The sequence below is a fragment of the Podarcis bocagei genome (assembly GCF_964188305.1).
Source record: "Podarcis bocagei genome assembly, chromosome: 14".
Lineage (NCBI taxonomy): Eukaryota > Metazoa > Chordata > Lepidosauria > Squamata > Lacertidae > Podarcis > Podarcis bocagei.
The window spans coordinates 10,342,945-10,370,618 of NC_138139.1; the positions used below are offsets into that span (position 1 = coordinate 10,342,945).

General features: G+C 46.9%; 2 protein-coding genes across 5 annotated transcripts in view; one reads left to right on the forward strand and one right to left on the reverse strand.

Annotated features, from left to right (window-relative positions):
* LOC308572799 (tigger transposable element-derived protein 1-like) overlaps positions 1-27,674 on the reverse strand; it is a 195,349-nt gene that overhangs the window by 94,845 nt on the left and 72,830 nt on the right. The window lies entirely within an intron of this gene.
* Positions 10,582-27,674, forward strand: part of RBPMS2 (RNA binding protein, mRNA processing factor 2) — a 49,677-nt gene continuing 32,584 nt past the window's right edge. For 2 of the 4 annotated variants that reach the window (XR_014001874.1, XR_014001875.1), the window contains exon 1: positions 10,583-11,075. Coding sequence is in view for 2 of the 4 variants with exons in the window: in XM_081169267.1 (XP_081025393.1) it covers positions 11,022-11,075 (54 nt within the window). In the remaining 2 variants the exon portion in view is untranslated. Of the gene's footprint in view, positions 11,076-27,674 lie in introns of all 4 variants that reach the window. The other 2 variants (XM_081169267.1, XM_081169268.1) reach the window with 2 other exon arrangements.

Here is a 27,674-nt window from a genome sequence, read left to right on the forward strand (position 1 = left end):
CAAAAGCACTGCATAAAACAAAACAAAATACATTACACAGTTAAAATAATTATTAAGACCAGGCATTCTGTCAGATAAGGGTTTGCTCCCCTGAATAATTTAACTTATCATCCCCACAAACTTTTCTCCGTAAGACTGCCGGTCTAAAGGCAAAACAAGCCACTATGAAAGAGAAAATGGTTATTATTGGGAATATTCTTGGCTCAAATGCTCATGAGCTGATCCAGTTTGATTTAACTAGACTGACAGCTGGAACCAGAACTGCAGCTGAGGCATTTGATATTTTTTTTAAAGTCAGGTTTCATTAAACTAGCGGGGTTGCTTAATGAGGTAAGTTGCGTTAGAGAGAATACAGTGGTTTTCAATGCTGGAGGTGACTGGAATGTCTGGGTTATGTCCAAATTAGTCAAACTCAGAGTAGAATCACTGAAATTAATAAGCACGCCTAACTTAGGTCTGCTCTGAGTAAACACTTATTGAACACAACCTGCTATGCTTAATATGCATACACCTGAAAAGCACATTTTATAGAATTAACCTGAAAACACAAATAAAATCTCTGAGGTCATATTGTAGCAAAAATGGAGAGGTGATTTTAAACACACACACACACAGTGCCACAAATGAATGAGTTTGGAGATTAGCCTAAGTCCCATCTGCCCTATTCATTTAAAGCGATATCACACCGCTTTAACCAGTCATGGCTTCCCCCAGAGAATCCTGGGAACTGCTGTTTGCTAAGGCTGCTGAGAGAGAGACCCCCATTCCCCTCACAGAGCCACAGTTTCCTGAATTGTCTAACAATCAGTCTCTCTCCCCAAGGAACTCTGGAAATTGTAGCTCTGTGAGGGAAGGAAATGCGGCTGACAGTAGTTGACAAGTAAGAATGGGAAGAACCAGTAACCATATAGCCATCGAAGGGTTAACTCAGACATAGGATGACCATTGGGCCATCTAGTTCAATGCTGTTTGCTCTGACTGGCAGCAGCTGTGCAGTGGTTCAGAGCTGGGAGTTTCACTTTGATTACTCAGGGCCTTCTCTTGTTTTCACTCTGAGCTCTCAAAATCATCACCAGCATTTTCCAAGGGTTGACAGCAAAAAACAGAAGTTTGCAAACTGAGTGTTAACTTTGGTCGGATTTGTATTGCAAAACATCAGGCCTGAATGCTGGCACCTCTAGCGCTGAGTAGCTCCACAAAAAACAAAAACTGAAAGAAAAGAAAAGAAACGGGGTAAGAGGGCAACATTTTTCTGCCTAAATAGATTTGAGCACGCCTTCCCTCCCACACAGGCAGCCCCCAGTAGCTCTTCTGGCCTGACCTTTATTTGCCTGGGCAACAGCTAGCCTCTTGCTCCTTCCTCTCCCTGCTGCAATTTGTTTGTTGAGCTGTTTGCCTGCCTGCCCACTTGCCCTTCCACCTGCATCCCAGAACACAAAGACCTCCTCTCTGACCCTCACTCTGAGTTGTCTGTACTGCACAAGACTTGCGTGGATCTGCTGTGCAAGACTGCAAACGCTGTCTTCCTTCTGGAAGCAAACACCAGTTCCTGGTTCTGTCTGTATTCAGTTCACCCGAGGCCCCATTAGAGGAGTCCAGGCGACCTATTTATTGAACCTCCATTGTGATTTGCTTGCACAAAGCTTATGCGGAGGTTAGATTAAATTAGTCTTCGTTGAGCGTTCATTTTGACTTGTTTGCTGTGTTGGTTCAGATTTGCTTGTGGGATATTCATACGTCTTCACGTTCACTCATACTTTTTAGTGCATTTCCCTGCCACTTTCCAAACTGCAAACATCTGATATTTTTGTAAAGTGGTGGTAAAATTCATTTAAATGGCACAAATTGATAGTATGCATTTGAATTCCCCCCAATGACTAGACTGCACTAGCCTCCGTATGCATAGTTAAGGGACTCTGCGTAAGTGTGTCATGCCCAGAGAAAGACTGTGACAGCACTGTGCTGTGCAATTTTCCCGAGAAGAAATTGGGGGGGGGGGTTAAGGCTGTGCAAAGGCCAGTCTGGAATGGAACATTCAGCTTGGGGGCTGTGGCCAGTCTGTGCTGTATTTCCCAAAGGAGGATATCCTGCTCCTGTCACCGGAAGCCATCTGGCAGGTGCAATATACACAACCTGTTAGGATGTGCCATCATCTCCCAAGGCAGGAATCAAGAGTTCAGGTAACTATTCATTGTGTGTGTGTGTGTGTGTGTGTGTGTGTGTGTGTGTGTGTGTGTTATGTGCAGTTGAATCATTCCACAAAATAAACGAGTGAAACGTGACAGCTGTCCCTAGCTACTACCCCTGGAAAAGTGGTGATGGGGTCATCAAATTCTGCAGGTACAGTGAACCTCTGGCCCTCCAGATATTGCTGGACTACAGCTCCCATCATCCTTGGCCACCGTCATGCTTGATGGGGCTGATGGGAATTGTAGTTCAGTAACATCTGGAGGGCCAAGGTTCCCCACACCTGATGTACTGGGAAGTTCTTCCGTGCATGTTCCCTGCAACAAGAAGTCAACAAGAGTTGTGTTCTTGTGCAGTTGTGCTCTTAGGACAAGTTGTGTTCTTGCACAGCTCCTCTTCATTTCGAAGACTTGCATGCTGGAGAATTTTCTGCTCGATTATTTTGCCCTAACACTTAATTCAAGGCAAGCCTCAGCTTAATCAACTTCCAGCACCGATGCTTGTCTTTGGCACACACTTTGGGGAAAGGCTTTCCAGTCAGAGGATGTGGTTTTACAGTGTGGCTCAGTCCCCAGTATTTCTTTTCTCTCTAAAGAAAATAATCCCTGGAGCTGCCAATTTGGCACACGGCAGAAAACAAAAGGCAGTGTGAAAAAAGGCAGTACAGGAAAATGAATGAGAAACCAGGAATTAATATTAAGTATTAAGTATTAAGTAGCATTTTTTTAAAAACAAAAAAATGGATATTGTGTGTGTATAAATGCACCTTTTGTCATTTTTGTGGTTAATTTGTATGAGTGCACACTTGTGAGTTCTTTCGTGTGAAGGCTTGGATGGATTATTTTCAGTGCATGATGACAACCACGTAAAAAGGTGTGGTAATGCCGGAATTCTAAGCCATCACGTGCAAATGTCAGTGTGTCTGTATTATCTGCCTATGGTTAGTGACATTGAGTAAAAGTGATCTTCCTGAGCTTCAGCGTCCTACCAGCTTTCGCTGCTAGATTGGGCACTGCGTAGGCCAGGAAGCATTCTTCAGAGCATTGTACATGAAATTTGGCTCAGGAATCCTTCTGTTGCTGACTGTTACTGCATAATCATTCATTTTATTTTATTTTATTTAACAATATGTGTATGCCACTTATAAATGTAAATAAAAGCACTAAGCAGCTTCTTGTACTTAGATTAAAATTTTAGGAAACCTGTTGGACTCAGCATTAAGAGATTCAAAACAAGCAAGAAGTCCTCACATACATATACGATCTGCGGAACTCCCTGTTACAGGATGCAGTGACTGATTGCCATGATTATAAGTGGTGCTTTGTTTGTTTTAAAGAGAGAAGTACACAAAGCAATACATAGTGTAATAATAGCTGTATTCTCTGTTTTATTGAATTTGTAATTAGCTATTTTACTGCATTTTCAAATAAAATAAAAAGAAAAGGGGGGAACAGGACTGAAAGGTGAAAAAATGTTATACAGAAAACCAAATTAAAATTTAAAAAGAGAAGTAAAGTTATCAGTTCTATAACTACCAACAAAGACTATTAATTAGGGTCCACATTCACTGGTTCCAGTAGTCTGAGGTAGGGAACCTACTTCCTCACCAGTTATTTCTGGACACCAACATCTAAAGTCCCTGACAATTGCTATACTCGCTGATGGGAGATGCTGACAGCATCCAGAGGTCAGAGGTCCCACACCAATGAAACGAATTCTCGTGTGGATAAATGTTCATTGGTTCTGTCAGGGCTGCCACTCAGTCCCAGCTCACATAGGACCACGTTAGCCAGCGTTCAGGTTAGAAGAGTCTTTATTGGATTACAGCTTCCATTTCCAAACTGCAATATGCAGCCCTACTTCTTCTAGGTCAGACCGGCGAAGACCCGTCTGAGTCTCCGCCTCTAGCACACCAGCTTAATACCCTAGCCTTGCTCCACCTCCTGCGCCTTTCCCTCCGTCTCTGGGTCCTTCTGCCCCCCGGGGTCTCCTTTTTCCTACTCTCTTCTGACGCGGACCCCCCTGACCCTTCCGCCTCCTTGCGGCGGGCTTTGGGACCTGGTTCACTCTCTGGGCTGCTTACTGCGCCAGCTTCCGCTACATTTGAACTTGGCGCGCGCGCCCAACTCTCAACCTTCCTCTTGATCGTTTCGTCGCTCCCCGAGGTGGGCGTGACTACTCCTGACTCATGCCCTCCCTCCTTCTGAAAGCCTCCGGAACCCGATATCTGGTCCCCTTTCTCCCCGCTGTTCCCGTCTGGGTACGTGGGTCCCGATCTCCAACTGCTGCTCTCTGATCCCTCTCTGGACCCTTCTTCCTGGGGTGTCCCCCTGCTTTCCCCCCTTGCTCTGACTGCTGGCGCTCCCTTCTGGGAATCCTCGGACTCACTGGATAAGCTCGGCGATCTCGGTTCGTCATCCCCACTCATCTTTCCTTCGTATTCCTCCCCCTCGCTCTCTGTCTCCTCCCTTCTCTGCGTCTCTGCTTCTGAACCCCTGACAGGTTCAGTGTAACATTTTAAGAGAATGTAGCCCTTAGCACCAGACATTTCCCACACCTGCCTGTTTGAGCCTTGAAACAGCAAGGAATAGAAGCATAAATATAAATTATACATTCCTGTGCCCTGAGACACAAGGCAAGATGGACTGGACCTCTGCTTTCCCACATAGTGTAAGGCATGGGTAGGCAAACTAAGGCCCGGGGGCCGAATCCGGCCCAATCGCCTTCTAAATCCAGCCTGCAGACGGTCCGGGAATCAGCGTGTTTTTACATGAGTAGAATGTGTGCTTTTATTTAAAATGCATCTCTGGGTTATTTGTGGGGCATAGGAATTCGTTCATTCCCCCCCCCAAAAAAATAAAAAATATAGTCCGCCCCCCCCCCAAGGTCTGAGGGACAGTGGACCGGCCCCCTGCTGAAACAGTTTGCTGACCCCTGGTATAAGGGGTAACAAGCCCAGATTTGTGCCAGAATCAATGTAGACTTAACAGGGACATCCAGTAATGACAGCACATAGCTACACAATAAATCTTAATCCACACAATCAAACATCTCTCTGCTCTCATTTAGGTTTTGTGCTGGGGAGTGAAAGGCAAGACCAGGGTGGGGAGGAAAATTAATGGTGAGTTCATTCGGGTCTGGATTCCCTGAGAAGCTACCTGTACGCTGTTTGCTTTCTGGGAAGGGAGTAATAGGAATGGCCAGGGGTGAAATTTGTGTCTTGTCCTGTGATTTATGGCAGCAAAGCGGCCTCCCCCCCCCCCCGAAAAAAGCCCTCCTCCTCAAACAAGCATGAAGAGGAAAGCACACCTCTCCTGTGGACTCAAATTTCTTTATATGGGTGAGAGATGTGGACCAGAGGGATGCTGAGCAGACAAGCACCTCCACACAAGTAGTCATGTCCCCCTCCCCCAATATTTGTCCTTTTGTCCTGAAATCTAATGCATGGGGAAAAGCTCTCGCCAGCACTGCAGAAATGCATTTTACCCCATCTGTGGATGCAGGGCCAGACCAAGACATTTTGCCACCTGAGGCAAATCACAAAACGGCACACACACACCCTGCCAGGGAAGAAGCGGGGAGTGAAGGAACAAGCGGGGATCAAATCAACTTTACCCGGCAACTGAACTGGGAATCAAAGGCTGTCACAGGGGAAAAGGGGCCCACTCAGAAGAATCACACCGGGTGGGTGCCAGAGCGCAGCAGGCCCCCTATTTCCTCTCCAGGTGTGGGGTGGGGAGACCAGCAGTGCCTCCTATTCATCAAGAGGCCACTGTGAAGGCAGCAAGGGGGGCTTCCAAAGAGAGTGGGCAAGAGGCCAGATCGACCTCCCTTGTGGATCCTGCCACCCAAGGCCATCGCCTCACCTTGCCTCATGGGGGGGGGGGGCAGCCCTCTGTGGATGCTATTCAGTGCTAGTCCTTCTCAGAGTAGAACTGCTGAAGTTAGGTTCTAACTAACTTAGGTTCATTGGTTCCAAAGGGTCTGGTCTGAGTAGGACTTAGCTCTGAGTCCCTACAGCCCTTTTCCCCGCAGGTAAGATGTTTCCTGACAGCAGCAGGAAATTACCGGTAGGTACTAAAGTTGAATCTACAGGTAGTCTAATTTCCCTCCTGCCAACACACACAAACAGGGCTGGATTTAGGTTTGATGAGGCCCTAAGCTACTGAAGGTAATGGGGCCCTTTATAAATCCAGCTGTCCTTTGTCGACAACAAATTGTTGCTGTTTTTTGTGTTGAATATACAGTGGTACCTCAGGCTACATACGCTTCAGGTTACAGACTCGGCTAATCCATAAATATTACCTCGGGTTAAGAACTTTGCTTCAGGATGAGAACAGAAATCGTGTAGTGGCGGCACAGCAGCAGCGAGAGGCCCCATTAGCTAAAATGGTGCTTCAGGTTAAGAACAGTTTCAGGTTAAGAACGGACCTCCAGAACGAATTAAGTTCTTAACCCGAGGTACCACTGTATGCTATATGGTAATTTATGGACCTAATAGGTATCTAAAGCCATTTGCACATAACAAAATATGTATTTTATCAAAGTAATTGTTGAACTGAAATACAATTAAGAAGTGTATTAATAGTGAAATACAATTAAGAAGTAGCATATTAATAGTGAAATAATTATTAAGCTCTAACTTAAAATAATTTTTTATTCATAACAAACTTAATAATGCAAACACATGCAACCAGTCCATGCAGAATGTAGGCACCCTATACAGTGGTACCTCGGGTTACATATGCTTCAGGTTACAGACTCCGCTAACCCAGAAATAGTACCTCGGGTTAAGAACTTTGCTTCAGGATGAGAACAGAACTCATGCTTCGGTGGCGCAGCAGCAGGAGGCCCCATTAGCTAAAGTGGTGCTTCAGGTTAAGAACAGTTTCAGGTTAAGAACAGACCTCCGGAATGAATTAAGTACTTAACCGGAGGTACCACTGTATGTAGAAATGAGCAAACCAGTGATATTTTAGGGAGCAGGCGGGGCCCATTACTTACATCACAGGCGCCTACACAACACAAAACAAAACAAAACAAAACAAAACAAAACACTGTTGCTGTATGTAGGTTTTATTTTATTTGTTTTTTATCTTATATTTTGCAAATGTACATCCAGGTTTTTTTCCTTTATATTTTTTTTTTTGGGGGGGGGCCAAGAGAGTGGGGCCCTAAGCTATAGCTTGTTTAGTTTATACCTAAATCTGGCACTGCACACAAACCTTGGGAAGGGGGAAAAACCTGGGTTGAGCATTTACAACTCAATCCTCCACAGATTTACTCAGAAGTAAGCTCCACTGTGTGCATCGTGGGTTAAGCTGCGGTAAGTTTTGCATACCATGGCAGCGACCTTCTCGCCTGTTTACCCGCCCCCCGTCAAGCAAAAGTCGAGGGGGGGACCCACACTCCACAAAAAAGTAGACGAAAGAACGGAGAGGGAAACTTTGAAAATACTAATGCATCCCTTTAAGCGGGCGCAGGGTGGGATGGAGAAATAAAGTTGTATCAAGGGAGATAAATTATATCTCGCGATCCTACCCGTGTCAGTGGGGCGGCCGCAGTAAGTATTTTCCGACATGCAGCGGACACAGCGAGTTACAATCCTCGCATCCAAGTAGTGGTGCTGCATGTGCGACTACGGCAGTGCTTCTGAGCATGTACAGAGTGCCTTTCACTTTCCTCCCAAGGAACCGCTGCAGGCAGCCACTGACACCAACGAAGCGCCGATGACAAAGCAGAGCATCTGCTTCGGGGAACAAATAGTTCGGCCACTCGGATGGTTTCCCCCCTTTAACCATTGGTCATGCTGGCTGTGGGGCTGGTGGGAGCATCTGCAGGGCCATCGCTGGTTCCCCAGCCCTGGTTTTCACAAGCAGTTTGCGTAAAGTTTCTCCGGGCCTGAGGCATGTCAGCCCACGTGTACGTATTTATTATATACGTGTGTATGTGTACGTCTGAAAGCTTTTCCCACGAAGAAAGTCCCTCGCTTTAAAATAGCACTTCATGGGAAAAGCTGGTTGTTGCCATGTTTTCTATATAAAGTTATTCGTTGGCTTTCTTTTCGTGGAGGAACATGCAAACGTCTGCGATCCCCCCTCCCGCGGCCCTTTTCCCCGGAGCCTAAAAAGTTGCGATCCAGGAATAGCTGTGCTGCTTGATTCCGCTGATTGCATGAAGGGGTCCGAAAAGAAACATATCCCCAAGTTGGGGAAGCGGGGCGCCGTGCGCCTTCCTCGGCCCACGGAGGAATCGGATTCGGCGGCGTACGAAAGCCCCCTCCCTTTCCCACCCCCACTCCTATTCCACGCAACGCCTCGTTTACTGCACTTTCAGAAAAGCCCGAGCCTCCCACCCCTAACTCCCTCCCTGGGCTTCATCACACGTCGTCGAGGCAGCCGGGGGGTGGGGGGGCGGACGAGGTTTGATGCTTCGCAGGGTCCTGAGCGGACGCATCTAAGTAAACGGAACAGGTCAAACGACGCGAAGGGCGGAAGGATGAGCCCCGCCAGAGATCTGGGATTTGGGTGGCGCTCGGGGGGCGTGGACTGGTTGGCCTTCGGCGCCCGCTGTACACTTCCGACGTTTGGGCATTATTTATTATTATTATTGTTATTATTATTGTTATTATTATTGTTGTTGTTGTTATTATTATTATTATTATTATTATTATTATTATTATTATTCCAATTGATTTTTAGTGCTTTCCAAAAACATATAATTAATTCAAATTTAATACAATTGCAAAAGTTGCCTTTTAATAGTTTTATACTTCTGTTGCATTTATAGCCTTCCTTTTTCTCCAAGGAGCTGGAGGCGGCGTAGTACATGGTTATCCCCCCCTACGAAATAGGTTAGGGTTAGGCTGAAAGGGAGGGAGTGACTGACAACAAGGTCACACAGACACACCCCAGTGCGCTTCGTGGCTGAGTGGTGATTTAAACCCTAGTTTTCCCCCAGGTTGGATGGCCACCTGTCGTGGATGATTTAGTTGAGATTTCTGAGTTGCAGGGACTAGATGACCCTCGGGGTCCCTTCGATTCTATGATTCTACAAGCTCCCTAAACACAAGTTTGGTCCATGTCGTCTCTGCGCCTCCCACCTCGCCCCTCATTTCGCTGCAGCATTTGGGTCCCTCGTCCTCGGGCGGCCCTCGAACAAAACATTGGAGAAAGACGGTGTGCGCCCCCTGCTACGCCCATGTACACACGTATTATTATTATTATTATTGATTTTACGCAGCCTTATTGCTTTACATTTAATTCTCTGCGTATTTTAAATTCTCAGCGTATGGTTCAATTCTAATATGTAAATTTAAAAGTTCGAATTCTAACATGTACATTAAAAAATTCGACGGGATGCGGGGGAGAAGGGCGCCCTCCAACTTCCTTGGGCGGGGGGAGGTTCTCGGGGCGCCTGTAAATCCGCTCTCTCAAATAGGGTTGGGGAGCGGCTAGCTAAAAATGCCCGCCGGAACCCTGGGAAAGGACGGTTCTCTGCCTCCACCCCGAAAAAAACCCAGAAGAGTCCCTTGTCCCGTCCTGCTCCCTCAGCTCCTACCATCAGAAGCCAAGTGATTTTAATTTAGACATTGAAATACTCTTAGAGCGGGGGAGTGGGCTGCTCTTTAGACGGCATTTGCTTTGCGTTACTTTAAAACGCGTTTTGCCGCTGTCGCCTTTTGGGGAGGGCGCGGGGTGCGTCTTTCTTCTCTTTGTTCGACTGATGGGTGTGGATGTTTGGGGGGCGCGTCTTAGACGGTCTGCCCCAAAGCCCTGACGGCCCTCACTTGGTACGGACTGGCCGTCTGCAAAGCGCTTTGCACAGGAGAACTGCCTGCTTGCCCTAGGCGCCAATTCTTAGGGGCCTCGCTCCCACCCACCCCCAATAAAATATTTGACGGGGCTGCCCTCGCAAAGTTGATGTGCCAATCAAACGGTGTTCCTGTGCCGCGTCTTGTGATCGATTATGCGGGGCGGGGCTTCCCTGCACACCCGCCCCCGCATATTGTATTCAAGTTGGCACCCAGGCTACCTGCCCACCTGAGGGGGTCCCCAACGCCGGGAGGGGGCACTTGGCTCGCCCCCTCGGGGAAAGGAAACCCCTCTGAGGAGACGGGAGGGGGAGGAAGAAAGAAGCGCGCGCGAGCCCTTTAAGAAAGTTCAATCGGGCGAGTTCATCAAAGTTTAAAAAGTTTCGCGGAGGAAGGAGCAAAGAGAGACGGGGGGGGAGGGAAAAATGGACACCCGTCGAGGGCCGAAGAAAGTTTGCAGCCGGCGGCGGCGGCGGGGATTGGCTGGCGAGTTCCCCTGGCGACGGTGATGCAGGGCGAGGGGCTGGGCTGGCGGCCCCGCCCCGCCCCGGCCGGGCCGGGCGCTCCCTGTGGGTGCGCGCAATCGAAGAGCTGAGGCGAGGAGCGCGGGCTGCGCGGGGCCCGGCAGCAGCTGCAGCTCGTTGGCCCCCTTCGCCGCTCATTGGCCGGCGGCGCGAGCCAGCTGGATGTGAGCCTGGGGCGCGTCAAATAAGCCGCACTTCCCCCCGCGCCCACCTGCACAGCACCAGCGCACGTCGGGACCCCTTCCTTGCCCTCAGACACCCCTCGGGCACCTACCTGCGTCCCCCCGCGTCCCCGGCTCGCACCAGGCACCTGCCCCACCTTATCCCCGCTTAAGGCAGACCCTCGCCCTCTCTGCTCCCCTCTGAGGGGAGGATAAAAGAAGGGGGGAGAAGAAGGAGGAGGAGGCGCAAAGGAAAGGAAGAAAGCGAGGCAGCCGCCCAGGACCAGCACGCGAGCCCCCCTGCCTTGCTTTCCTCGGACTTGCCCTGCACCCACCATGAGCAACCTGCCCAAGGAGAATGAGCACAGCAGCAACAGCCTCGAGGAAGAGGTAGGGGTTTTTTTTGGGGGGGGGGAGCCCCGTCGGGGATGAGCCTTCCCTTGCGTTGGCCAAGGTCTGCGGGCTCGGAGGGGGGAAAGGCTGGGCTGCCTGGTGAGGAGGGCGGCCGGTTCGTCCTGAAGTTTTCCTCTTGCGTGCGCGCTCTTTCCCTGGGCCAACGAAAATGCCTCTTGCTCCTTTTTTTTTGCGGCTTCTTGACTTTGCGAGCAAAAGGCCTGTGGCCGTTTTCTGGGCTGGGTGAAAGTTTGTTTTAAAATGCATCCGCTATGGGAGTGGTAAAAGAGGAATGCATCCCTTTTCTCCTAGTCTTCCTAGGGAGGAGGAGTGCTGTTGGTTCTTGAAGTCTCTCCTTTGTGCAGGCAGCTGGTGGCGGTGATTGCTGCCTAAGGGTGGCTTTACTGTAAAAAAATGGAGGGTTTCCAAAAGCCTGTCTGCCACCTCCTTACTTAACCTGTGGTGCTTCTCTTTAACTAGTAGGAGGAAGCCCAGACCTACTTTGCAAACAGCCTTTGGAGCACCAACCCTGCACTTCCTACTCATAAAACCCTGCAGTGCCTGTTAAGACTAGACGCTGCATGGGCGTCTCGGCTGATTTAGAGCTTGGCTTTGGACCTTGGCATAGCTTGGAAGAAGCAGACGGATGCTTGGCTTTCCTCTTCTTCCTCCTCCTCCACATCTAGGTGTTCCTTGTTTCCTCTTGTGTAGTCAGAATCCAGATGCAGTAGCGTATATTTTAAAATTTTTATGAACATATTATAACAATAATTAAAAAGAATATCCCAAACTAACAAAGCAGGTCACTTCTGCGAACTTTAGAAATTCAAGTCATGCCAAGTCTTAAGTTTCTAGTTTGGAACTGGGGAAAGCTTTGGAAACAACCGTCCTAACGCAGTTTAATTCCATGCAAAAGGGCCATGGCTGTCTGGTACCTTGTGGTTTCTGGACTTGGCTTGCAATGGAGAACCTGTCATTGGCTTCCCTTCTGCTTGCTCCCATCTTCCATCCAGTCTTCTGCATTTCTTGTCTGCATCACCACCGCCTTGTGAAGACGACCGTATGTCCTTGACTGGCCATCATAGAAATGAGCAAGTCGCACAGACACCTCATTAGGTAGTGCAGGTTCTCTGTGAAAATTCCTCTTTGTGGCACACTCAAGCTTTTGTGGTTTTCTATACCTGTTTGTGCAAAGTAAGTAGCTGTAGTATGAGCCATATCAAGCTGATTTTATATATATGGACCCGTTTGCCTCCATTTTGTGTGCGTGGCGCTTGAAATGCCAAGAAACCTCAATTCCCCTTGGGCTGCTGCAGTCGATTACTTGTCTTCCTCCCCACCCCCATCCCTCTGAAAAATAGCCGTGTAGGTTTCTTGGCGCAGAATGGCGGCCATTCTGGTCCTAAACCCTTCTAAACATTGTAAAAACTCTACAGTACATTCTTAATATGCATACAGAAGAAATGGGAATAACCTATTGCTAATACTTTGCTTGTGCCTGCAATCTAAGAAGGTTGGTGGCTCTCCCCCCCCTAAAAAAATCCTTATTGAACCCGTTATGTGATATGCTTCAATTGGGTTGGCTGTCCTCCTTTGATGTTCTCTTATATACTAGGTAACTCTGTTAAAACAGTACTGTACAGTGTCTTAATTCTATTGAAATAGCTGCATGCTTATATATGGTTTGGAGGGCTCTGGGACCAATTTGCTGGCAAAGCCTCAAAGGTTCATGGTAGGCTGCTTCTAACACTTTCTGTATCTTAGCTGCCTTACTTGTGCGTACTGGAGGCAGAAATGCCCCCCCCCCTTTGTCCACAGGGCAGCAGGTCATTGCTAAGCCGTCTTTCTGCAAGGTGTTTATGTAGGGCCACAGAACAGTAATATGATGGATTGGGTTGAAGCGTGTTAAAAACAACAGCAGCCAAAATAGTCCATTGCATCTGGGATTGGAGGATACGCTCAAGCCTTCAGTTTCCACTGTAAATGAACTTGGTGGCAGGACCTAGATTAGAACTTGCAAATCACCAAATAAATGCCTGGCAGTTCAGAGGTTTTTTGCTAGGCCAACCATGTAGGAGGCACAATTCTGATTGTAGGCATTTTGCGTTAACACCATTTCTAGTTCTGTAGTCTAAGCTACTTTAAAGCAGGGAATGGGCTGGATGGAATAGTAGCCCCCTGGCCAAAGTGGGCAACTGGCCAATTTCTAGCATATTGCTTAGTGTCCGCTGGTATACTGGGATTCAAGCAAAAAATGCATAGTAGGTAGATTTTGATGTCATTTTATTCTGCCTTCAATATATAAAAGATGACAACTATGAAATACATGAACTGTACAAACTTAAACGAGTAGCAAAAGTTTTAAATACAAATTTAGATAATTTGTTTTTCTTGCGTGAAATAGGTTAAATGAAGTGATGATTAAAATGTTCGGTTATATTATGTCATTGTGGACTTGTCCAGTCATTCAAGTGAGACTTTGGAAAGTTCTCCGTAAATCTGAAGTGGCTTTTGCCTGCCGTCTCCAGTATACGGTATTAAGTGGGCTTTAATCTCATTCAGGAAGGCATTTGTGTATTGCCGTGACTATGCATTCAAATTTAACTTAATCTAGATTGCCATGAGCATGCAGTCCTGCTTTTAACACATTAGAGGGCACAGGCGTTGTAATAAAACTTAAGTGGACCAAATACTTGACCCATCCCTGCAATAAACTTAGCACGTGTGATTCTCTAAGGGAAGGTCTTGGTGCATCTGCATTGCTTGCCAAAGAAGCCTGGTTCAGTCCTCAGTATCTCTAGGTTGGCCTGGGAAGAGACCCCTTCTGAAATCCTGGAGAGGCACTTCCAGCTCCTGCAGAAAATGCTGAGCTTGATGGCAGATTGCTTTGTTTCTTACATGAAGTTAATTTTGGGGGAGAGAAGGTAATTGAGCATTCTCAGGCACATTAACAGATCAGAATATGGCTTACTCTTATGTGCTTTGTAACCCCCATTCCTATTGCTAAGAAATTCAGTAGTTCTGATTGAGCTGTTCCTAAAGGTGTGGAAATGCAGAGGTCAACATTTATATATTTGAGAATGTTTTTCTGCATTTAAGTACAAAGTGGTATGTATGGGGGATCGCTTTGTATGTTGCGCCAAGTGAACTATCTCTATTGGGGTTTAACTTGATTTATCTGGAAGGAAAAGTATAGTAGTATGAATTTATGACTGATGCTATGATTGAGATCAGTGCTATTTCAATATGACATGCTGTGTGTTCACCACGTTGTATTTATTTTTATTTCACAGGGGGTTCCAAATGCTGTCAAGTATATCGGTAGTAGCTTTTCTGGTCCTCTAATAGTGCAAATTGTGGACAAGTGATGTGGTGTGTAACTGCTGGGGGTTTTATCTGTAAGCAGAGGAAAAACGGATTAGCTAAAGGAGTTCTCTGCAGTTACTCATGAAGAAGAGGAATTTTGTGGACATGCTCACCAAAGAAGATCTTTGTGTGCTTGTTTTCTGAAGTGCACTACAAGTGTATTTACAAATATGTGGGTCTCATTGCTGGTTGTGAATGTTATGCAGGGACCCTCCCTGCCTGTTGTACTGCATCTTTAAATCCTTCTCTCCCCCCCCCCCCACCTTGCTGTAGAGATTCTGCATCTGTCATTGAAGGCATGCAACTGCCCCTCCCTGGCTATGCAGTTAAATTCCCCAAATGGTGCTGGTCTGACTCTTAACTACATGATGAAATATGGGAAGATTGGCTGTGCCGTCACCCTGCCCTTCTGGTTGGCTGCTGTGGGAGGCAGGGTGCTAGACAGGACCGGCCTCTGGTCTGATGCAGCAATACTCATGTTCCCTGGATGCAGGTGGGAACCTGGTGCCCCCCAGATGTTGTTGGACTCAATTCCTCTCAACCAGTATGGCTAGTGGTCAAAGGTGAGGGGAGTTGTATGGTCCGGTAGGATTGGGAGTGCTACAGTCCCTCACCCCTAGGAAGGATATGTTGTTGTTGTTGTTTTGTTGTTGTTGTTTTTAATGTGATGGGTGGAAGCCTGGAACTCCAAGAAACCTTCATGAATAGGGAAGGACTAGTTCAGGCTTCAGATAACGTGGTCAACTTAGATGGAATTGCATGGATAATTCCAGGAAGGGTGGAATGAACCACAATGCTCAAAATGTTTCAGATAAGGCTGCAATACAAACCCCACATACCTGGGAGTAAGCACCATTGAATTCAGCAGGACTGATGCGTTTAGGATTGTGCCCTAAGCTGTTATAAAGTTGAGACCCTTCCCTGTAGGGCAAGGGTCTCCAGCGGGCAGCAGGGTGCGTGCCATTACCCCCCCCACCCATGATGCCCACAGAAGGTCTTTGTAAATACCGCTTCAAAAATTCCCAATGCTCAAGAGATTGTTGGTTTTTTCTTTTTGCTGGGACTGGCTCAGCCTCTTACACCAAATGTCTCTTTAAGCACACCAACATTTATCTTGATGTCTGAAGTGGAAGCCATCAATCCATCTGTCCTGAACAGAGGAGAGTTTCAGAGAGGCCCTCTCTCTTGCTCTCTCTGTAAGTGCCTTTTGCCCGTTCAAGGAATGGCTGATTGTGTGTATGCGCACAGGGGCACAATTTTGTGTTTTGGCAGCCATTTTATATTATGCCACACCTTTCCCCCACTGCAGCCATTTTGGGGTCTGCTGCTCACTGCCATTTCTCAAGGTTCCAGATGTTCCCACTGGCCCCAAATAGTTGGCATCTCCTGCTGTAGTGGGAACACTGAGTTTTCCACAGAATAGGATGGTATTTGGGGCAGGGGTGCACAGCTCATAAGGGTGGTTTTCTTCCACCTTATAGTGGAAATGACCCTGTTGCACTAGACTTTTTTTACACCCTGCAGAGCCAAGTAGGCACACTGTCTTCTTCATTCTTGAGGTTATCTGCTATAATGCAACTCCTAGTGAAACCAATTTGAGGCCCATAATCTGGTTTGGTGGAGCTCCTCCCCCCAGAAAAAGATATATAATAAATAGTAATACCAAATGTTGTTCTGATTGTCCAAATAATACATTCTTAAGTGCCCTATACTTACCATTTGCTGTATTTGTAGCTTTTAAAGGGCCGTGGCCAGGTAAATATACATTTTTCCATTCTCCCAGGAAACAACAAGTGAAACAGTTGGAGAGGGAGTTAAATCTTTTGCCTGTAGAAAAACTCCTTCCATGGAAAGAACTCTGGGGTGGCGGTACCTAGGTTGGTTGTTCTTGCTATACAACAGTTCTCGGGGAACCTGCAGGACTTCGGGTAGGATCCACACCGTACATTTAAAGCACTGACTCCCTCCGCAACAATCCTGGAACCATAGTTCCCACCACCTCCTAGAGTTGCAATTCCCAGTACCTTTAAACTAAAGTTTGCAGGATTCCGTGTTTGCGTGTGTGTGTGTGTGTGGGAATCATGTGCTTTAAGTGTGTATTGGATGTGCTTTATATGTATGGAAATACTGTGGTGTATTAATTATGTATTCATTATTAACTTTGTTTATAGCCTTATACCCATAGATCACGGGGTGGTTCACAATTATGGCTTTTGTAGACCAGAGTATCTGATGGAGTGTACTTTAGTGCTTCCTACAGATACCTCTTTATTCTTTATTTCATTATTAATTGCCCACCCTTTACTTTAAGGTCCCAGGGTGGGTTACAACAATTGAAATACAATATTAAACTCCAAAGCGGCTTGAAATCACAGAAGTAAGGTGGGTACCTGTAGAAGTTTGTAACTTAACAAGTGGAAAGGGCTTTGTCAGCATTGTTGGCCCTGGTTTTGGAATATTATTATTATGTTTGCTATTTATACCCTCCCTAAATAGGCTTCCCTGGCGGTTGCGTTGCAGACCTTTTGGCCTTGGCCAAAAAAATCATCTGCGCACACATACACGTGAACTTGAAAGTTTTAAGCAGCTTTGTCTGTTATTGTAACTTGTACAAGTCATTGTAAGGTGAAGGTAAAGGGACCCCTGACCATTAGGTCCAGTTGCGGATGACTCTGGGGTTGCGGTGCTTATCTCGCTTTACTGGCCGAGGGAGCTGGTGTACAGCTTCCGGGTCATGTGACCAGCATGGCAAACCAGAGCAGCGCATGGAAATGCCGTTTACCTTCCCTCCGGAGCGGTACCTATTTATCTACTTGCACTCTGACGTGCTTTCGAACTGCTAGGTTGGCATTAGCAGGGACCCGAGCAACGGGAGCTCACCCCCGTCGCGGGGATTCGAACCGCCGACCTTCTGATCGGCAAGTTCTAGGCTCTGTGGTTTAACCCACAGCGCCACCCGCGTCCCAACAAGTCATTGTACCCACCCTGAAATCCTAACTGGAGGATGTTGGGTGGTATGTAAATGAATCAATGAACACATCATTTTTATTTGTAAGTCAGCATCCTATTACATGCTGTGCTGTAGTATCTATTGTCCATGAACAATTTATTGTGGTACAGAATGCCAAGTCTCTAAAAGGAGCCATAGTATGCTTCCTCCTGTGGAAAAGCTGCTCATCTTTTGCTTTCTACAGAAGGAGAAAAAAGGAAATAGGAGAATTGAGAGAAGGGATGTGTGGTGACTATGAGGGACTGGGGAAAGGGAGAAGACAGCTCTGTCCACTGGGCTATGTCCTTTCCATTCCAGGAAGATGCTTACGCTCCAAAAAGGCCATGCCTTCTGAAGTTGGGACAGTGAACAGTCTCCCACTTCAGGGAACAGGCAGAATTGGAACCCTGTGTCTGGAAGCACTTCTAAGCTGTGCACGGTGACATTTTCTGGTGTATAGGCTGCAGCAGAAGAGTTGCTGGACCCTGAACATCTTTCAGAAGCAATATTGGGACTAACTTAGAGGCAAGTCTGTTGTTTCCAGTTCTTGTGTAGCTAACAGACATTCAGAAACACAAGTGATGCCACCTCAGATTTGTAACCCAACCTCTGTCTAACAAACTCGGGGAAGCATACATGGAGCTATCACAGTTCATTGTAGCCAACGTAATGGAGGTTAGACTTGGCAATGGTAACCTTCCTATATAGCAGTTTAGGCTGAAATCCTAACCATGCTTTCCTGGAAGTAAGTCCCATTGAATTCAGTAGGGCAGGGAAACAGAGATAGGAAACCTTTTTCATCCAGAGGGCCACATTCCTTTCTGGGCAACCTTTTAGGGGCCACATGTCTGCTGTGGGTGGGGCCAGAGCCAAAGTGAACTGAGCAACAAATGTGAATTTTATCTTTGTACAGTGCACTAGATTCTAGACAAACTTGCCCACCCTTTTCTGTTACCCATCCAGACAAGCAAGAGGTCTAATCCTCTTCGAACACCACCCAAGTTCCAATGTTACATGAGAGGAAGAAAGACTTTTCTCTATCCGCTTTTCCCCTGCCACACATAATTTTAAAAATTTCTATCATGTTGCCCCTTATTCAACCTTTCCCTAAACTAGAAAGTCCCAGGAGCTGCAACCTTTCCTTATAGGGTGCTGCTCCATCTGCATAGTAATTTGGTTGTCCTTTTTCTGAACCTTTTCCAACTCTACAATATCCTTTTAGAGGGGTGGAAACCAGAATTGTATATAGTATTCCAAGTGTGACTTCAGCAATAGATTTGTTTAATGGCATTATATCTGCTTAGGGGGAGGGTGGCCTGGGAAGGTTCTGAGGGCCAAATAGAGAGGCTTGGAGGGCCACATTTTGCCCCCGGATCTGAGATTTCCCTCCCCTACCCCTGCTAACACAATGCCATTGTTTCTTCGTATAGACAATACTTGTCCTAGGTTCTGACTTCAATGTGGCTTTCAGCCCTTGGCATGGCTTGATCTCATTGGATACCAGCTAATGCTTGATCCCTGTTCTCAGTATATAGCTCTGACAAGCCTCTTGCCGTTTCCCTTCAGAGACCTCATGCTGACATGATGTGGATCCAGCCAGATGAGTTGGATTCCGTGTAAAATGAGGCATGTGGCTGGCTGCAGGCTACTGCAGCAGCAGCAGCAGCATACATGATGCTTTTAATGGCATTTAATAATTAAGACCTGGATCCCATCTGCAAAGAGCTTACAGCATTAAACTGCAATGGTAGGAGAGCACCATGCAATGAGCGGAGAAAAAATAGGCCATGGAAGAAATGAAGGAGGGGAGAGCAAATGCATGTTGTGGCCTTCTAGGCTTTGTTTCAGCTGGGATGAGAGTTTAAAGGTAAAGGTACCCCTGCCCGTACGGGCCAGTCGTGTCCGACTCTGGGGTTGCGCGCCCATCTCGCTTAAGAGGCCGGGGGCCTTTCGAACTGCTAGGTTGGCAGGAGCTGGGACCGAGCAACGGGAGCGCACCCCGCCGCGGGGATTCGAACCGCCGACCTGACAATCGGCAAGTCCTAGGCACTGAGGTTTTACCCACAGCGCCACCCGCGTCTCTCTATGAGAGTTTAGGTTTGTGGAAAAGCCAGGTTTCCAGGAGAGATTTGAAAGGAGGAAGGTGACCTTAGAGTGGCATCGCATTATGCTGTGACTCCCAGCTCCTTCAGATGTGTATCTTATGGTGTTGTGAAAGGTGGACATGTGCTGAGAGCTGGGTGTGATGCAAAGTTCTGCATGCTTACTTCCACTATGCACAGAGTCAGTGCACATCATGGCTTCACCTCAGTGGTGTCGCGTGGGGATGACATAGGGGCAGTGGCCCTGGGCAGAGTTTTTTGAGGGATGCGTTTTGCTTCTCGGGCTGCCCTGGCAGCCCAATTTGCAACGGCAGCTGCTTTTTGCTGGCGAGTGAGCCTGTCTGGTTCAAGTAGCAGAAAGAAGCCAGGGCTCCCCCTCTCTGGCTGCTGCTTTCTCTTTGCTGCAGTAAATGCGATCTAGAGACTACCAACATCATAACAACATCAGTTTATTCTGTAACAGATAACACTCCCAGGGCCGATCGGCATATTCCTTGTTCCAGTTTTGTGGGTACGAGAGTCATGCTTCTGCATACATGGATCAAAAAATGGTGTACAGAATGGTAGCACACAATTGCTAACACCTGTGATTCACTGGAACACACAGATCTCAGGCTGCTGGGAATCTCATGAGTTCATACTTAATTGTATTGGAGGCCAGTGGTCTCTACATTTGTGAAACACGAATGTAGAGCTTGTATTTTAACCCACTCCTATGCCCCCTCAAAGCCGTCACCCTGAAGTTTCTGGTGGTGCTCCTGGCCACTAGGGTGCTGGCTTGGGTGAGCATTCACCAACTGAGCCCCTATGCGCACCCTGACACCTCCACCCCAGCTGCCCAGTTAATGGGGGATAGGGAGAGCAACACTTGCCTCACCCCGGACGTCGGCAACCTATGCTATGCTGCTGCTTCATCTTCGGGTCATTGTAAGCAGAGGTGTGTAAATCATCCCTCATAGGGTATTTTCACCATTTTAAGTTGCCAGGTTTTGAGCTTGGTTTTGCTGTTGAGTTCCTTGTTAAACCCGTGTCAGGGGAAGGGCCTAATTATGCTTGCCAGGCCTCTCCCTAATTGGTCCAATTGGTTCACCCACAACTTAACAAAACCCATGCTCTTTAGAAAAGGAACAAGCTTTGAGCTTATGATCACTGAGAGTTGTGCCAGTGTGAAGCTATTTTGCGCCCTAGGCAAAGCTAACTGCACCCACCAAAAGAAATTGCTAGCTTCAATTTTCAAAAACAGTTGTCCTGTATAAAAAAAATTAAAATATCAGAAATGAACAGCTACAAGAAAAATAAATCTGCATAAAACTGCGCCCCTCAAAGGTCAGAGTACTGTGCCCTTCTGAGGTCTGTGCCCTTGGTGGCTGCCCAGTTGGCTTAACGGCAGCACCTGCCCTGTAGGTGAGGTACTAGCGGCCAGTGGCAAAGTTACTTAATTTTAGACTTGGGGCTTTATGATCTAGCAGCGGGGACAGGAAGTGTTCTAGATTAGGATGTATAAAACTTGCTTCAAAACACTGCTGCATTTGGGCTGCTCTTCCTGCTTACACGTTTGAGCCGGGGACTGAGACGTCTACCTCAAAATGCTTGACCAGGCATGGTCCTGAAGACCTCGTATCAGCAGAAGATTCACCTATTAGCAGGGCTTGAGCACATTCTGAAATTTGGTGTGAAGGGAAGCAGCATCTTAAAATCTCTGCTTCTACTCCTGAAGCGCAATGTCTAGCAGTTATGGCCGAGGAGAGAGGCTTGGAAAGTTTCTGGGTGATGGCAGCTGCAGCATCTCAAAAGGGACATCATTCCTTTGCATGCTTGCTCTGCTTGTTTTATGCAGGTCATGGAATTTGGCTTTCTCTTGGTGCAGAATATTATGTAATCTGCGTATGTACTGATGCATTGCGCACAGCTTTGCCTTGGGAAAAGTTGGAAGCCTTGATATAGCGCAGGGTGTTGCATGTTAAGCCCCGCTGCCCAAATTAATTTTGCCAGATTCCTCTTTGCCTTCAGAACTGTTGGATTTTTACCACTACCTTAAGTTAAAACATAATTAAAGGAACCTATTGCCTGCTTCAGGGAACTCACAGTACGGATGAAGAGAACAGGTTGACTTGCAAGAGAGACAATATTCTCCACTCACAACGCTCTTTTGGCTTCCAAGTGTCTTCTATGGACTTGGTGTCCTTTGCTCTGCAAAGCTCAGTATTGTCTGTGTCTATAAACATCTGTCTGATTTCTTAACTGCAGATGCTGTGAATTGAATCTGGAACCTTTTACATACTAAGCTCATGCTCTGCTCAGTGCTGAACAGCCATAGCGACATCATTCATGCATCCCTATACGGACAATCTCTAAGGTTATGCATCGTATTTTGTGTGTGTGTGTGAGAGAGAGAGAGAGGGGGGGGAGGGGAGATACAATATACAGTCATACCTCGGGTTAGACACTTCAGGTTGTGTGTCTTTGGGTCGCGCACCGCGCCGAACCTGGAAGTACTGGAACAGGTTACTTCTGGGTTTCGGCGCTCGCGAATGTGCAGAAGCACTAAATCGCGCTTTGCACATGCGCAGAAGTGCCAAATCACAACCGACACGTGCACAGACGCGACACTGCAGGTTGCGAATGTGCCTCCCTCACGGATCACGTTTGAAACCCGAGCATCCACTGTATTGCAGTGAAAGGAGGAGTGGATTACCTAGGGGTGAAGGCTAGGACAAAGATGCATCTGGTGACATCAGTGTTGAAAACTAGCCAGGCACGAGGCATGTTTTGCTACTGACATGGGTCCAGTTGTGACTATGTGGAGATTTCTGGATGCTAGGTTGGCAACCAGTTTTAAAACCTCTGTCTTAGTCCTTAGTTAATACTATTTCCATTTCCCCTGTGTGTGTTTCTCCTTCTTGCCTACTGGAACAAGTGACTTGTTGTAAGAGCAAGCTACCGTCAAGCAATGTAGTTGAGATCAACAGAATCATAGAATCATAGCATTGGAAGAGACCCCCAAGGTCATCTAACCCAACCCCCGGTGAATACACATTCCATTTTGACGACCCGTAATCCAGGTTTAAGGTGCCGTTTGGCGCCTAGCTAATATACCTGAGTTTCTAACACTGGGTGGCATGATTGTAGCTCAGTGGTTAGAGCATCTGCTTTGCATGCAGAAGGTATTGAGCTCAATCCACAGCATCTCTAGTTTGGGCTTGGAAAGAACCCCTGAACCTCTGGTGAGCCACAGCCAGTCAGTGTAGACAGTACTGAGAGAGATGAACCGATGGTCTGGCTCTGTATAAGGGCAGCTTCCGTCCTATGCTCTTCCCATTACCCTGTGTTGTGAGCAAAAGATACTGGCCCAATACCTAGATTGGCACTTGCATCTTGATAGCGTGTATCAACCATGTGCCATTCTTCTAGGCCAAACAGTAGAACTTGAAGTACACAGGCTCCATGGCTAATCCTTGCTGACCTCTGATGGATACTTGCTCCTGTTGGTCTACAGTGCTTATCTTTACACTTATAGCTGTTGAGCTGGCTCTCCAGGCATTGCATTCTTGGGATATATTGGTGGCAAATACCTTCCTGTTATGGGATTGTCGCCTGTTGTATTGCATCTGGAGGACAAACGTGTTTGTGAGTATCTTCAGTGTGTTCCAAATGTGCAGGTGTTCCTAATTTAAAAAACAACTACCAACTGTTCATGAGAAAAGTTCTAGTTCTAGTTGTTCAGACCTTGAATCCCAAGGCAAACCATGTTTCAACAGCTTATTGATTAAACCAAATCCATTAAATCAGAAGGTGTGCCCCTTATGACTAGTTGGATGTTTCCTTTTGTAAGAATGCTAGAACTTAGAAGTTGAGAGACGTTGTTTTCATCGCAGAGATATCACAGCTAACTTTGCAACTGGATCACAATTCTTTGGCTCCTAACTCACAGCTAGGCTCTTGCCTAGCTGAAATAATTGCTGTCTGCTTGAAAACAGAGCTTGAATCCACGTTTCCCAGTGGTTTACTAGCAAGGTTGGGAAGGAGAATAGGTATGGGTGAAACCTCTCTCCCTTTATGCCAGACAACAGGTGCACACCTTTCAAATTTGCTGAGAGTTGCTTGTTCATTTTGACTAACTCAAAAGCTGTGTTATATTCACTACAGAGATGCACCCATTTCTTTTTCAGTGTTTTTTTGTCTGTAACACCACACTCCTTTATTTCGGCTCCTGAAAACCCTTTTCCAAACCCCATCGGATTGATTAAGCCTCTTCTGTGCTCTCCATGCCGAGGTCAATGGCAGTCGTGCACAAGAGTTTTGCTCACCCAGAAAAGGAGTCCCAGAGGATGTATCAAATCCACCATGTGGGGAGCCACTTTAACTTACCTAAGTGTATTAATTGGGAATTAATTGGCATTGTTCTAATTGGGTTATTATTGGGAAAATATTAGAAAACCAATAAAAAATTATTTGGGGGAGGGAGGAGTCCCAGGTCTTCCATACAGCTTTGAATCCAAGGAGAGTCACAATCACATGCATTGTAGTTTAAGGGTTGCTGGGAATTGTACCTCTGGGTGAGTAAACCAGAGTGCCCAGAATTCTCTGAGAGAAAGAATGTGCTTTGAAGTTATAGGGTACACACAGCCTGAGAGCTATTGAGGTTTGGATTTGAATGCAGGTTGTTTTAGCATCTTCTGTTCATTCTTGGAAGAGCCAGCCTTCATGTTCAAAACCTCCCCTTGTCAGGTCAGTGATTTTCCCCATCCGTATTCTGGTTTTAATTGCAATAGCTAGGTCTGCTGTGATTTGGAAAAACAAGGATGATGGTCCAACTTGCCCACCACCTTTGCAGCCCTCAGTTTTGCTGTTGTTGTTTTGCTATTGCCTAAGGCCACATGAATATCATACATTTCAAGCACTACAATACAGCAGGGGCAGAATTTGGTTCTGAGCTTGGACAAAATTTGGCAAAAATATTACTTTCACAACAATTGGCTTTTATTTTATTTTATTTTATTATTTTGTGCCTCTCTTGGCTGAGTGCCCTGTACAAGGGAACTGCCCGTGCCGCCCTAAATCTGGCGCTGGGTACAGCTTTAAACAGTCATGTCTTCTCCTAAAGACTTCTGGGAGCTGTGATTTGTTAAGGGTACTGAAAGTTGTACAGAGACCCCTATTTCCCTCCACAGAGCTAGAGTTATTTGTGGGGCCTCGACTGGTTAAAGTGGTACCATAGTGATTTAAGTGTATCGTGTGAATGTGGCCTTGGTAACAGCAACAGGTGGGCAAGGCTTGAGGGTAAAACATTAACCAAATTAACTGTTTCTTCCTCAGCTTGGTGAAGTAAACAAAGCAGAGCCAGCCTTGGCCCTACTTACTAGTTTCAACTTTGAAAAGTCACACCTTACAGGAAGGAATCGCCATTAGTCTGGTGACATGTATGACTGACTCAGAAGCTAATGCATCTTGGGTCACATCCACAGCATACATTTAAGGTGGGTGGCGCTGTGGGTTAAACTTGCCAATCAGAAGGTCGGCAGTTCGAATCCCCGTGACGGGGTGAGCTCCCGTTGCTCGGTCCCTGCTCCTGCCAACCTAGCAGTTCGAAAGCACGTCAGAGTGCAAGTAGATAAATAGGTACCACTCCAGCGGGAAGGTAAACGGCGTTTCTGTGTGCTGCTCTGGTTCGCAAGAAGTGGCTTAGTCCTGCTGGCCACATGACCCGGAAGCTGTACGCCAGCTCCCTTGGCCAGTAAAGCGAGATGGGTGCCGCAACCCCAGAGTCAGTCACGACTGGACCTAATGACAGGGGTCCCTTTACCTTTACCTATGCCACTTTAACACATGGCTCCCTCCCTCCATGTCCTGGGAACTATAGTTTAATGGTGCCAGGAATCATAGCTCTGTGAGGGGCCTCCTAAGAGCTCTCAGCACCCTTAACAAACTACAGTTCCCAGGGATGCTTTGGGGGGAAACCATGACTTGCCCTGACGTGGAATGCTTTAAATCATTTTTATATTAATAATTGGTACACTCACACAATGGTGTTAACTGGTTTTTATACATAAATGGACTCCTATGGGGAGAAGGGCAGTTAAAAAACTTAATAATAGTTGCAGATTGCTTCAAGACCCTCCCTAGATGTTGGGCTACAATTCCCATAACCCCAGCCCATTGGCCATGCTGGAGGGAGCTGATGGGAGTTACAGTGCAACACCTTTGGAGGACCTAAGGTTGGGAAAGGCTGCAATAGGGCACAGCAATTCCAAACAAGGCAGCCCTGACCTGAAATGCAAAGCTCTTGGCTTTGGACATGTGGTTTGGCTTGGCTAGGAGTGGGGCTCAAATCATCTGTAAAAAAAATTGCCACGCTCCGGTGTAATCCAGAGCAGTGAGTGGTCTAACAGCAGCTGGAGGCTGAGGTTTAATTTACCCAAAGCCGCCATACCAGCTGATCTGGGTCCCATCCAAAGGTTCTACATAGTTCAGATGAGTATCTTGCTTTTGCCACTGACCTCTTGCCCCATTCTAGAATGCAGCTTGGATACAGGCGCAATATGCAAGCAAGCTCCCATTTGCTCTTATTTTCCTTCCCTCTCCACTTGTCTGCAAATGATGACCATGTATGGCGAAGGCATGAGCCAGAAAGGGCATGTAACTCCCTTCCAAGGCCTCTGCTTAAAACCAATAAAGCCGTCTGAACACAAGTTCCTTCTGTTGTTCCGATGTTCACTGTACAAGCACAGCACCCTGGGAGACCCAGCCAATGGGGGCATCTTCTTAAAGCAGTCCCTGTGGGGCAGGTGACACTAACCTGATGGCAGTGCTTGTGCTGACCTCTGGACTCTTTCAGCGGGGGGGGGGGAATCCTAGGAGGACACCCCTCACTTGATCAATTTGTTTAAGGATACACTGATGGAGGCAGGAAAATGGTGCTCCGTCTGGAATTTGCTTCCCTGAAGTGACCACTAGGAAGACCAGACCTTACAATGACTGACCATTGTTCCATGTAGCTCAATACTGTCCACCCTGCCTGAGACTGGCTCTCCAGGGTTTCAGACCAAGGGTCTCTCCCAGACCTACCTGAAGATGACTGGGATTGGACCTGGGGCTTGCAAGATGCAAGGCATGTATCTTAACCTCTTCTTTTCTTGTGGACGCTTGAGTGCTCTTATCCCTTTATGTCTAAGAATTGTTTGCTGGCATGTGCAGGCAGCCCTCAAAAGGCAAGTGACCTCAGTACTCCAGGGATGATCTCAATTTGGCTCCAGATTAATCCCTTTAACCATGTAAACACATCTGGTCAAAGCAGTTTGCTGTGGGGGTGTGATCATGTAAACAAGTTGCAGCATGTAGCTATGAATTTTAAAAGTGTCTCCTGACCTAAAACCTTTTCATGCTCAAAGTGCAATAGTGCTTCCCTTTTCTTTAAAAATCTAGGCTGAATTCTGTTCTTGTAGGGTCATCTAAATGGCAGCTTCAACATATAAAGGTTTATTTTCCCCAATCTGCAGACCACCAGATGATGGGACACCCAACTCCAATCAGCTCTAGCCAGGTTGACTAAAGATTGGAGCTGATGGGAGTGGTAGTCTCTGATCGCTTCCAGACAACCTGTTTCGTTCAGCGTTCATCTTGATTTGTTGCACAAAATTGGTGGGAAGATTAGATGATGAGTCAAGCAAATTCACTCCATTTTCCAGTGCATTCCCCTGTCTTTTTCCCTATTATGAAAAGTTTGGTTTGGGGAGGGCGGGGGGTAATGGTTTATTGCACAAGAATTTCAAATCTGCTTCAATTGCACAACCTAAATTTCCCAGGGGGGGTTGTCACTATTTTGGAGTGGGATTCAGTCTTGAGGCACCCAAAGTTATCGGGGTGTACCAGGTTGGGTTTGGCTGCTTCCTGGCAAGAGCTTGGCTCTAGACTTCTGCTGGAGAACCTTTCCTGGAACTTCCCTTGATCAGCTTATTTTAGGGCAAAATATAAATGCCAGATGGCCTCTGCTAGTTAAAGCTTGCAAGAGTCCTAGGTTTCTGGTAAAGCTCACAAACAGGAAGGTTTAGCTGAGATACCACAAGTGTTCATGACTTAAATTTGTCGCCTGCTCCATCCCAGAGACTTAGAAGTGGGTCATGGCAGTGTCTCTCTTCATAT